Source organism: Phodopus roborovskii, unplaced genomic scaffold (assembly GCF_943737965.1).
Source record: "Phodopus roborovskii unplaced genomic scaffold, PHOROB, whole genome shotgun sequence".
Taxonomy (NCBI): Eukaryota; Metazoa; Chordata; class Mammalia; order Rodentia; family Cricetidae; genus Phodopus; species Phodopus roborovskii.
The window spans coordinates 29,352,842-29,366,403 of record NW_026126525.1 but is presented as its reverse complement, the minus strand read 5'-3'; the positions used below and the strand labels follow the sequence as shown (position 1 = coordinate 29,366,403).

At 39.6% G+C, this 13,562-nt stretch overlaps 1 protein-coding gene across 1 annotated transcript; it reads right to left on the bottom strand.

The window, feature by feature from the left end:
- Window positions 1-478: 478 nt before the first annotated feature.
- Cnga1 (cyclic nucleotide gated channel subunit alpha 1) lies at window positions 479-12,914 on the bottom strand. Its single transcript, XM_051198225.1, has 8 exons — window positions 12,800-12,914; window positions 12,021-12,119; window positions 10,578-10,640; window positions 7,496-7,537; window positions 7,298-7,408; window positions 5,731-5,838; window positions 4,412-4,518; window positions 479-1,902 (listed from the first exon to the last, which is right to left on the bottom strand). Exons 1-8 carry the CDS (start codon window positions 12,904-12,906, stop codon window positions 488-490), a joined length of 2,052 nt encoding a protein of 683 aa, XP_051054182.1. The 5' UTR covers window positions 12,907-12,914; the 3' UTR covers window positions 479-487.
- Between the last annotated feature and the right edge of the window lie 648 nt (window positions 12,915-13,562).

Sequence of the window (13,562 nt, the reverse complement as noted above, 5' to 3'; positions counted from 1 at the left end):
CAAGACGCTGCTTAGTCACTAAAGAAAGCATATTTACTCTGGTTTTGTGATCAATTTCACTTTATTGCATTTTAATTCTCCATAAAACTTATCTCAAACACAGTGTATACAGTTACACTGAATACATGTGACTCCTCGACAATGCAAGTGGCTTGAAAGTGAGACATACTGATTCACTTTTACAAAGATTATTACAGAAAAGAAGCATCTGTGGAGGGGAAAAAAAACAAGACAGATCCTGACACAGACACAGTAATCAGTTCATGTCCTTGCACATGACCATTGTGGGGAAAAAAAAAAAAAAAAACAGGGTTAGGTGTTTCTTTAACTGTGGTACTGCACAATGGATTTACATCATCCACCCACACACATTTTCCCTATTGAAAAATTCCCCACATGAAACCTTTTTCTTCTGGTTTTCAATTGTCTCTGGTCGAGTGCTCAAGAAGATTCTGAGATGTGCACGTTTCCGCTGATGTCCAGCTTTTCAGTCCCGTGAAGACTCTATGGGCTCACTCTCTCCTCCAGGTTCCTCAAGAGCTGAAAATTCTGTTTCAATAAGTGGTTTCAGAAATTTCTCCACCTTGGTTAATCTTTGCTTGAGTTTCTGCTGCATCGACTCATATTCAGCCAAGATACGAGCAAATCGTGTTTGCAGGAGGTCAACTGACCCCTCCATTCGTGTGACCTTCTCTTCCAGGTCTTTAGGGTCACTGCCCAGATTTGCAATGTTTACATCCAGTAGACCATCTTTCATTAAGATCTGCCTCCCTTTCTCCTCCAGCATAGTTTTGGCATCTGGGTACTCTGTAAGAGCTTCCATTAAGTCGTCTTTTGAGAGGCAGAATAGGTCTGAGTAGCCAATGCTTTTAATATTGGCTGTTCTGCGGTTGCCAGCCTTGCTTCCTTTGATATTGAGAATGCTGATCTCACCGAAGTAGCTGCCATCACTCAATACCACAAACTGTGTGATCCCATCATCTGCTACCACAGCAAGTTTGCCTTCTTTGATGATGTACATCTCTCGCCCAATGTCCCCTTTCTTGCATATGTAATCTCCAGGACTGTACACCTGGGGTTGTAGTTTCAACACCAACTCCACCAACAGACCAGCCTCGCAGTCAGCAAAGATGCGGACCTTTTTTAAGGTGTCTAAGTGAACGTTGATGGCAATTTCTGCCCTTAGTTTGTCAGGCAGATATCTTAAGACCTCCTTCTCATCGACTGTTTTTTTGTTGGTCCACAAGTAGTCAAACCATTTAATAACCCTTTTTTCCATATCTTTGCTCACATTTCGGAAATTCATGTATTGTTTGATAGCATCAACTCTTGCTTGAAACTCTGCTCTGGCTGCATTCATATTGGAAATCATGGAACCTATATTACCAACAATGGTGGCAAAAATCAAAACTCCAATTAAGAAGTCAACCACCACAAAGACATACTCAGAATCCAGCACAGGAGGTGGGGTTTCACCAATGGTTGTCAGAGTCAATGTAGACCAATAAAGGCTGTAGACATATTTTCTAGCCAAACGGCCAAACTCGGGATCATTAACATCAGGGTAGACCCATGTGTCATTCCCAAATCCAATAGCCTTTGAGATGGAGTAGTACACACAAGCATTCCAGTGAATAATAATGACAATGTACATGACGAGGTTGGAAATCCTAAAGATGTTTGGATAGTTGGTCCTTGTTTCTGTCCGCTGGAAGAACTCAAACATTCGAGAGATCCTTAACAGCCGGTTTAACCTAATTTCTGGATAATTCCACCCCATCTTGAAATACAGCAGATCAGTTGGTACCACTGACAGAACATCAAGTTTAAACTGCAAGTCTGCTTTATACTTCTCTATGAGTTTTATCTTGTCCTTCACCACCAACCCTTGTTCCAGATAACCTACAATAAAAGAGAGAAAAGCCAGACTGACTGTGTTTGCTATGCCATTGTGGTTTTTGTTTTTGTTTTGTTTTGTTTTGTTTTTTCCTATAGTAACGCTTGGCTTTATTTAGGGCAAAATATGAATACTTTTCAATAAGTATATCTTTAGTTATACAATCTTTAGTTATACAATCTTTAGTTATACAACCACACACCAATCCTGTGTGTGGTTACAGAAGAGTCTGTTTGTAGAAATAGAAAAGTGACACTTTTTAGTGTAAAGGCAATATACAGATAGATAGGTACATATCTAAATGTATAAACTGATTAATATATCATAAAATTATTTCTTTGATGAATTGCATTCATATCCTATAGTATAATTATAAGTTACACATATGATTCCTGTCCTCAATTTCTGGTTCAGCACTGTTAAAATCCTTATGATTTCCTGAGAAACCAAAGTGCTAGCTGTATCTTTTGTTCTGATATTTGGTCTTGGCCTCAACTTCCAATGCAGAACTCCAGAGTGCTTTGAGTTATTTGGTTAGTAAGAGTGTCTTTGTTCTATGAGGCAACTTTTTGTAGGATCCTAGAGGAGGCTGATCACCAAAAACATTATGTTTACAAGCTTGACATTTTCAACCTCCATCCCCACTTCCTCTAGGAGAAGAGGTGCTGGAGAGGAACTTAATATTCTGTTACCACTATATGATAAAGTCTTCCATAAAAAATCATTGACTCTGGTGGTGAGAGAGCATCCAAGTGAGGGAACAAATATAGGGTATTAGAAGGATGCCATAACACAACTCCATGAGGATAAAAGTTCCTGCTCTCAAGCCCTTCCACACTTGCCCTCCATACCTCTGCATCTACCTGTTCATCTACACCTTTTATTGTATCCTTTACTAATCAGAATAAACTATCAAATGTGGCTTTATGGGTTCTGTGAGCCATGCTAGCCAATAGCTGGTCCTAACAAGGGATCATAGGAGCCCTAATATATAGCTATTTGGTCAGAAACTCAAGTTGAGTCATGTACCTGGCATTTGAAGTCAGAAAGAGCCTTATCAGCCCTTAACCTGCAGGATCTCTCTAACTCTAGTTAGCTTTAGGACTGATGAAATTATAGCCGGTGTTGAAGATGCTTAATAACTCAGGCTACTCCTTGGCAGACTCCCAGGCCTGCTCTCAAAAGTGTGGGCACCTGCCCTATCATCTCACCATTAGCGTGCTTTCCACCTTCAGTGTGAAATATGAGCGTCTCTTTGGACTGCCTTTTCACTTCTTACTCTTGTCCTCCAGGCTGCCCTTCATCACCTAGGATCTTCTCTTCTGGGCTGTTACTGTGAGCCTTGTGTGTGGAAGCCTTGGATGAAGAAGAGTTTTGTTTCTTCTCCTACAGTGGCTATCAAAGCTGCTAACACACTCTGATAACTGAGCACTGCCTGACATTTGGAGAGCGATGTAGTCAGACTTTCTCTGTCCTGCCAGCCAGCTCCTAAATAACTACATGGAGACTTCTTATTAATTATAAATGATCAGCCAATAGCTTAGGCTTGCTACTGACTACTTTGACAACTTAAATTAACCAATTTTTTTTAAATCAATCTACATGTTTGCCATATGCCTCATGGCATTTACCTGCCCTCTTGCATGCCTTGCTCCCTCTCTGGCTGGTGACTCTGCCCTTCTTCTTCCCAGAGTTCTGGCTGGCTGGCTCTCCCACCTGTACCTCCTCCTGCCTAACTATTGGTCATTTAGCTCTTTATTAAACCAATGAGAGCAACACATCTTCACAGTGTACAAAAAGATTATTCCACAGTAGAGCAAACTTTTAGTGACTCTTATAGGCATCTGTGCTGTGTATAATGGTAGCATTTACAGTGCAGAGCAGTGTAGAAACAATAAGCTTTATACCTGCCTAGTAAATACACTGTAAGTAGAGAAGTGCTGGATGGTGCTCCCTAGTTAGTGATACACCACCGAGAACTACAAAGTTTATGTTTCCTGTAAAAAGCTCTGTTAAGACTCTCCTGAAAAACAATGGCACTTTACACTTTTTAAAGTACCTTTATGTATGGCAACAATTGCTCTTTAACCACTGAGATTGACTAAATATTTCGGTTCTTTATTCTTCTGCCTGGTATAAACCCAATGACTAGGATAATGGAGAAAAACCACTAATCCACACTCAGAAGGCTGCTCTTCCCGAGGACCTGAGTTCAATCCCCAGCACCCACATGGCAGCTTATAACAGTCTGTAACTCCAGGCCTACGGGATCTTAAACCCTCTTCTGGCCTGCTCAGATACTGCGTGCACATGGTACACATACACACGGGCACAACACCCACATACATAAAACAAAAATAATGGTAAAAAAATTAAGATATCCTAGCAGCAAGTGGGAATATGTCACTGATGCATTCAACTGAGGTTGTGAGTTTGCCTTAAAGAACAGTTAGGTATGGAAATTCCATTATATGGTAGAGATAAAAGAGAAGACACAAAGCAGAGCATGCCTACCTGTCCTTGTTCGTACGAACATATCAGCAAGGTAGACTATGTCTGATACATAATCACAAATGAGCCAGTATTCTAGGTAATCAGACTGGAGTTCATCAAAGCATGCTCTGTAAAAGAAAACAATGTATAAATAAAATTACTAGTTGAAATAAAAGACCCCTTTGTGTATATTTTTTCTTGGTGAGATATACAACATGCTAAAGAAGGGTCTAAAAACACACTCAATCACAGTTTTCCAAAATCCTTCCTTTGATGGTTATAATTTGTTTCCTCACACTTCTCAATTTTAACATCTTTTCCATCAATACTTGTTGGGTTTGTATAGACATCAGATAAGAATTAACTGGGCATGGTTGCTCATGCCTTTAACCCTAGCACTTGAGAAGTAGAGGAGGACCACTAAGTTCAAGGCCAGCCTGATTTACAGACAGAATTCCAGGACAGCCAGAGCTACACAGAGAAATCCTGAGTAGACAACAACAACAAATAATAAATTGTTTCAGCTGGGAAGATACACCCATTGGTAAGGTGTTTGCTTTGCAAACATGAGGATCTGATTTCAATCCTCAGAACCTGTGTTAACGACAGCAACATCAACAACAAAACTGCCGTGTTGGCAGATGCTTGTCATCCTAGCTCTAGAGGAGCAGAGAGGAGCATACCCCTATGTTTCACTGTCCAGCCAGTCTATTCATATTGGCAAGTTCCAGGTCAATGAGAGATCCTATCTCAAAAAACAAGGTACATAGCACCCTGAGGACATACATGGCTGACTTCTAGTCTCATACACATATGTATACATGTGTCTGTGCACCCTCACACACATACCCCACATATATGCATAAAATAATAAATGGCTTAAAGCTAAAGTCAAATCTCATTGGGTGAAACTCATTGATCACAAAGTTTGTATTCTCTATCTGTAGCCAAAAAGTTTCAGGAAAAATGTCCCTACCCTTAAACAACTGAGATGTTTCTAAAAGAATCCCAGATCTTTCATTGTTTTACATATGGACAATATTTTTCTTCTGATAAGCCAAGAATTATAGTCTACCTCAATGTCTGCATTCCATGACGAAACAATCAGAAGTTTGAAAGAACCCTTGTACTCTCAGCCACAACCCATCCCAGGAATGTATGTCCAAGCACATTGAGAATCAAAGACATCCTGACCTCAGGAAAGCATACTGAAAATTAGTCATCCACTTTTTCCAACATGTTACAAGGAAAAGAAGTTTTCCCCAAAGAGTCCTAGGTCAAAGTATGTTACCATTAGACTTCTATGTGTTTTGATATCCACAGAAAATATGTATATAAACCTTGCAATAATCATCGTCCAGTTGTACATCACAGGTAAAGTAATGCAAAACAGCCAATTGTAGTATATGTTTCCTGAAGGATCAATAACCACGACTTCTTTCTTCTCCCTAGCAACAGTTAGAAATAAAGAGGAAAATCACTAACAAACAAGAATATTTGTATTTACTATATCAGACATGGTTATATCCATCACCTATGATTAATGTAATAGAAAATAGATCCCCTTGTCTTAGGAAGATTAGCTCAATAATTATATTCACCATAAAAAAAAAACTGGTTGGTTAGTGAGGGGTGAATAGCTAAATCCCCAGTCCTACACTGAACCATATGTTAGAATTTTATTAAAGACATATTTACTACAATGTTGCTGTCAGTTCTACACCTAACCACTGAGTGCAAATAATGACACAAATCACTGGAAACTATAGATTTTCCCACAATCCTTTGTAAGGTTAAGGTTGGTAGAATGGTGACTTTGCCATCAATTCCCTTCCTCTATTGAGAAGCAAAATGCCCATGAACTGTTTGGGGAAGGGGTGTGACTCAATGATTCATCTGTAGAGAAAGACTGGCACTGCAACACAATTTAGTATAGTGTGCACTGATTACTTAGGAATGATCTTTGAGAGAGGTTGGAGAGGGCATAAAGAATAAAGAGAGCTGGGCGGTGGTGGCACACACCTTTAATCCCAGCACTCGGGAGGCAGAGGCAGGCAGATCTCTGTGAGTTTGAGGCCAGCCTGGCCTACAGAGGGAGTTCCAGGACAACCAGGACTACAGAGAAACCTTGTCTCAAAAAACCAAACAAAACCAAACCAAAACAAAACAAAACAAAATAAAAACAATCAAACAAAAAGAATAAAGGGATAGAATACATAATCAAATAGAATTTTTTAAATGTTCTGATGCCAAGCCTATATCTTTCAGGATTTTTTTTCCTTACATACACTCCAGCAATTTTTGAAACAGGCACAAAAAGTTGAATGATTATTTGATAGGTTGTTTTGTTTAAATAAGTTCAGAGAACAAGTTCTCTTTGGTAAGTTTTTTTTTTCTTTAATAGCTTTGCAAATATGACTGTGCCTAACTCTTGGGAAATTCTAGATTTCAGTTGTCTGCTTGAAAAGGAATTCCTCAAGAGCCAGCATTTAGATACACTGTGCTGTTGTCAAAAGCATCGTGGCTTTGGGGCACTTGTCAGACAGTAGTGACTACTCCAAATGAGATTACAAAGCTTTAATTTTGGTCTTTGCAGACTGATGTGCTCCTAGGTACTCAGGGATCATTAACCTGAATATTTAGTGGGAAGTTTCTCCTCAGCGATGCTTGTGAGAGAAAATTAGCCAACACAGCAAAAATTCTTAATTAGAAAGTTCATATTTACTAATTTTAGGGAACCTAAAAGCCATTTCTTATTAATCTCCTTTGATAGCAGTTTGTTCAAAATGTTTGTTCTTAAGCTCTTTGCTACAAAGATTGTTCTATGCTTTGAGAAATATTAACTACATCTAAAACCCACTACAAGTTCATGCCTGTTTTAAATGCCAGTTAAGAAAAAATATTTACTCTTCTTTCTTATCTTTGCTTTTCTCTTCCTTCTTTTTCTTATCTTTTTCCTTTTCCTTCTTCTTTTTCTTCTCTGGGTCCTTCTTATTTTCATTTTTATCATCTGCCTTGCTGGAAAAGTTGAGTATGTATTGTTACCATATGCAAATAATACGAGGCAGAGAAACATATGGGGCATTCATGCAAAGTCTGGCTTACCTCTTCTTTTCCTTTTTCTTTTTCTTTTTTTCTTTTGCGTCTCTAAAGAAAAACAGCATCTGTCACAAAATCACGTTACTTCAACCCCGGTTTCTTTCTACTTTCTTCTCCATTGAGCAAAGATTCTCAGCCTTGCACACAAACTTCTATCACAACACTCGGAAAACAAAAGGGTGGCCAAAATCAAACAGGCACCCAGACAGATAAGCCAAACATGCCCAGGTTAACAGAAAACAAAAGCGAAAAAGGACAGAGTAAGTCAATTATGTAAAGGAATTCACTAACTTAAGAAATAATGGTCTCTGAATGAGCATACTTCCAGACTTCTGATATATAAAAGTAATGTTTTTGTTTTTACTTTAAGCTTTTGATACTGTTCACACATATTCTTGAAATATCAAGAATCTCAAGAAAATGTCATGAATTCTTTTTTCAAGGAAATAATCCTGATAACAGCATTTTTTCATGAGTAGTAATAAGGCGTGTGGTCTTTCAATCAGGTCATTCAATGAGGTTGGACAATAATCTAGAATATGATCAAATAGTAGAGCTTGAGGTGCAACATGAACCATGGGGAACAAGCAAGCTGCTGAGAAGGTGGATAAACATATCATCCCACCCCATGCCACTTACCACTATTTTATCAGCAGCCACCCCTCATGGCCTACCTAGTTATATATGGAAATATTTTTGGGAGTAGCTGTTGGAACATAGATCATAGATAGGTTGGATTGGCAACACTAAGAGGCTATGTCTATACCGTAAAACCATCTATAGGTGACCTTGATATACAATAGTGGGGTTAATCTCTCCAGTGGCATAGCTTCAAGTGCTATTCAGTCACTCACTTTCTATGAAAATAATATGGCTAACTTAATATGTAAAAACTTGCAAAGGCCTTAACTGATTGGTTAAGGATCTACATGGGGAAAAAAAACCTCAATGATCAGGCAGAGTAGTTCTAGTGGAAAGGCAGACTAATAGACTCATGGGCACAACATTTGAAAATCTTTGTATCCTATGTCAGAGAACAACCAAACAAGCCTGAATGATTCAGCTAGTTGATAAATCCCACCTCCATTGTGGCATCCTGAGTGCTGGCACAATATGGGTATGAACGCAGCTTCCATGGCAACAACAACAACAAAAAAAGCTATGTTTGACCACACATGATCTCCAGCTCACTGTGACTGGTATTGCACACATGGCCTCCACCTTACTGTCGCTAGTACTAACTATCCAGCCTTCCAGTTACAGAGTGTTTGAATTATGTAGGTAGCAATGCCATTATAATGTAAGTCCCATGCTTATCTCTTAAGGGAAATAGTCACTGATGGCAAATTAACTTCCTTGCCAACAGAGAAGGACATCAAATATCTTGATACTAACTGTGTTATATTTTGGTATATATTGCTTTTTTGCTGCAAACTTGACCAGTAGCATTATCTAGGGGTTCATAAAGTATGACCCACCTATAGAGAATACTATGCAGTATCACTTTGGGTATACTTTATAGAAAAAAGAAATGTGGCATTGGATACTGCCTTAGTTAGGGTTACTATTGCTATGATGAAACACCATGACCAAAAGCAAGACAGGGAGGAAAGAGTTTATTTGGTTATACCTCCATATCACTATTTTTCATCAAACAGAATCAGGACAGGAACTCAAGCAGGGCAGGAACCTGGAGGCAGGATTTGATTCAGAAGTCATAGAGGGGTGCTGCTTACTGGCTTGCTTCCCATGGCTCATTCAGCCTGCTATCTTATAGAGCCCAGGATCACAAACCCAGTAATGGCACCACCCACAATGGACTCACAACCCCCCCCCCAACACACACACAGAACACACCAATCACTAAATAAGAAAATACCCTATAGGCCAATTTTATGAAGGCAGTTTCTCAACTAAGGCTCCCTTCTTTCCAGTGACTATAGCTTGTGTCAAGACATAAAAATAGCCAGCACAGATACTAAGCTTGGAATCCAATGGACCTATCATATGCTGCTCCTCTCAGAAGTTTCTGACAGTTACAGGTGGGGAATGAGCTTCAAAAGGCACCACTGAAATGCTGCCACGGAGTGCAGATTCCTTGCACATGAGTGACTATAACCCAGGCTACTGTATGCATGAGAAAAGAATGGTCATTAGGTGGTGCTCTATGCCTGTGCATGAGTGGAATGCACAGGTCTCGGAACTAAGGTATTTAATTAGGGGTACTTTACATAGGGAAAGTACACTTCCCCTCCCTGCACATCTAGGTTTTGTGGTTCTAGAGGTCCTCGTTTGGTGAGAGAGTATCTACACTTCTGCCAAAGAGCACAGTTACAGTCCCGTTAAACATTAATCTATGACTACTCCCTGGCCACTTTCGACTCCTCATTCCAAGAGACCAATTGGCAGAGAAGAATCACCAGACTGGAAAGTTTATGATGCTGTTTATCAAAAGTAGGCAGTGCTGCTGTTATGCAATGAAAAGGTTGAAAAACATCTGACAGGCACATGATCTATTGCTGTATCTTTTGGAATTCCCTAGCTCTGAAGGAAACCACTATTTTAAAACTTATCTTCCAGCTCCCTGGGCTGTTCTTATTTGTAACTGCAAAGGCCTGCTTCTGTTAGCTGAGTATGACACAAATGTGAAAGCACATCTATGCTCCAAAACTCCCATAAGAAATCACCATCTCCCTCTGCATGATTAATTCTGCCACCACTAACTCCCTTCAGGTGTCACTCCAAAGGGCACATCCCATAAATAACTGCACACAGACATCTATCTCAGAGGCAGCCTCCTGACGAATATGGCCCAATGTACATTAGTTCATTGTTTCATGACTTTTGCTATCCATTCTGTCTTAAGGAAGAGAAATTGCATATATAACATAGACCTTTAAAAAAAGCATATTCAAGTAAGTGAGCAAAATATATACATGTTATTTTTAATAGGAAGCAGCTGAATTTTAGCAAACAATAAGATGTAATTTCTATTAAATCTGTTCAAGTGCTAAGTATTAACTATATCTCAAATTTAGACACTGCTAGTTTTTTACTTGCTTTCATTTTCTTTCACAGATGTACTTACTGGTCTTTGTTGCTGCTGTTGTTAACATTAAAAAGAGCCATAGTACCTGGCAAGTACTGCTCCCTGGAAAAAGAAAAACATACAGTGAAGTGTGATGGTCACCATGCTCAGGGTTAGCAGACTGTCTTAAAAAACAAAGGACTTAAAGTTTTCTACTCCCTACATAACATTGTCCAGATTACTATTTCAAAAGTACAGAACTTCTGTGAAGCACAGCTTGCCATAAAAACTAGCCCACTGAACCAAAGTGGTTAGTAAATAACTATTGGTCAAGATGCATACCAAAACTTAGTCTCATCTTTGGCCTTGAGTAAACCAAGACAGATGGCACTGACTTCCACCAAAAGACCCAAGATAGTCAGAGAAGACAAAAAGAGGGGGAATGAATACTTTAAAGAAATACAGTGGAAAGGTATGGTTAGTCACAGGAAGAAATAAAAAGGGGAAAAGATAACAAAAAGTAAAATACATTGCATAGGATCAGAACCATACTATACCACACTCCTTCAACCTTCAACGGCTTCGGGTCTGTACTGAACATGACATCTTTAGTTCCCCTATGCACATTATACTTCCTAATCTCACATTATATTTCCTGGGAGTAGGCTCTACCAGATATAGCAGTTTAGAGGATGATAGCCCACCCTCTCATATGTAGTTACTCCAGGACCCTGAAGGATGAATTCAAAAGAAACAGGAAATCAAGGAAGTGTGGGGAGCCAGACCCACCCAAGACTTTCTAAGAAGCTCTGATGAAAAGACAAAAGGGACTTTAGTTCTCTGTTATTGTCCAGGAACAGACTTGGCAAGACAAGCCCAAGACTGGAGCCAGTGCCTCAGAGGAGTCAAGACTGTAATGTCCGAAGACCCAACTCTTCCCTCTGGGTTGAGTCCTGAGACAGCTGTGTCTGTATCCTGTGTTCCTTGCAAACAATGTCTGATTTAGCTCTCTGCTGTCCTTGGCCATTTTCTTCCTGAAAATAGTATATATAATGCTGTACCTCTCAATAAACTTGCTTGGCATAAGCCATCAGCTTATTCACGAGCACCTGGTCCCAGTTATTGCTTTTGTCATCTCTACTTCTCATCTTTATTTCCCATCGCTGGTCCTCCTACTTGATGTCTCAGTGTCCCAGACCCTTATTCTTGTGGGTTCAGGTCAAAGAAAGTAATTGGGCAAGTTTCTGAGGAACAGGCATTAGTCTCAGGGAGTGTGATGGGGCATATTTATGACTGGAAACCCCGTGACTATAAATAATTAAACATCAGCAGTTTTCCAAGAGAGGGCAAAGGTAAGGGAAGAAATAGCAAGGTACTCATGAGATCTTGCAAAGTATCTCATTGACAAGAGCATTTGTCAAGACGGTCTTTAGAAGGAACAGAAGTTTTTCATTCCAGTGATATTTCAAAGACACGTTCCAGGGGGTAGATGATCCTGCTCACCTCTGGGATGGTCCTTGCCTTCTGTGTGAGTTGTTCCTAAAGAAAGAGTCCTCACTCTCTGCTTCAGACAGAGAAGCATTGTCGTCATCAGAAAAGGAGCTGCCATCCAAAGGGAAGCAGAGGTGAATAGGATTCATATTTTAACCAGCTCAGAGGAAGGCCACCGCTCACCAAAGTGAGCCTTCACTCCATCACTTTCCACCCCTCTCCAGACCAACCCACATGCTTAATTAGAATAAGGTAGAAGCATCATGTTCTACTGAGTGTGGACCCTCTGAAGGCTAGGAATATACATACTCTAGATCATCAACTTCACGGTTGTTTGATGCACTGGTCGATGTCAATGTTTATCCAATAGGAAGTGTAGTATCCAATTTTAGGTTATTATATGCGTGTGAATGAACTGCCACTTCCTGATATTTCCTTTCATTAAAAGGAAATTCCATCACACATATTCTATTCACTTATGCATAACTATTTTAAATCATATTATTATATTTCATATTCTATATACCTTTTTATGTATAGCAATGTCATCTATTTGGATTTCATATTTCCCATGGGAAAGGCCCAATTTATGAGTAAATATTTGTCATAGTCACAGGTGCTTCAATAAACTATCCATCTTATTGTTCATGTGATAGACAAGTTATGCTGTCCCATTGTATAAATTCACTAAATTAAATAGATTATGAATCTGAAGGATATAAATCACAAAGCTAAATTGAAATCAAGCCTAGATAAGTTTTAAAAACGCATGAGAAGGTGCATAGATCCACCTGCATGCTCCATTTTCCATGTGCCGGATTTCTTTTTCCATAGCTGGTACAATCGCACTGGGGATATTTACGAAGGAGTGCCACGTACTAATAATGCTCGTCTTCATGGTTAGTTTAATATCTGAGAAGAAACAAAACTTGTTAATGAGAAGACCTTTGTATGTTTGCATGTATAATCCCAATTCACACGACAGGGGCTGTGCTGTGACAACAGACCTCTACTGAGGAAGAAAAAGTGGTCAAGCTGTGGTTCTTCAGCTGAGTCACCCCATTCCACAACTGTGCTTTTGCATATGCACCCCTGTGACTGAGTCTAGGTAGGTGCTACCCCTCTCTCAGGTCCAATGTGAGGACTCCTTACCCTTAAGAAAACTAATCACATTCCTGCTTCTCTGCGACAGCAGTGTGCACACATTGAAATACTCTCCCATCTGCTAAACCACCATGAATTCCATCTTCACAGCTACACAATATAACCTTTGACACAATGGCAGGTGACATGTTCTTGTACAATAAGCTCCAGTAGCAACTTGTCACTAACCTCTTAGATGAAAGAGAGACAAGCTCCTCTGTGGGCCACAGCTGGGATGCTGTTTAGGAACCATGCTTGGAATTTGTCTAGAAACTATTACCCCAAGCTTTGCAATGACCATGAGGTCCTTGTAATGATATATTGTTTATGATCTAATAAAGCTTTTCTGAGTATCAGAATGCAAAACTAGCCACAGCCATAGAGGCCAGGAGGTAGCAGTACACACTTTTA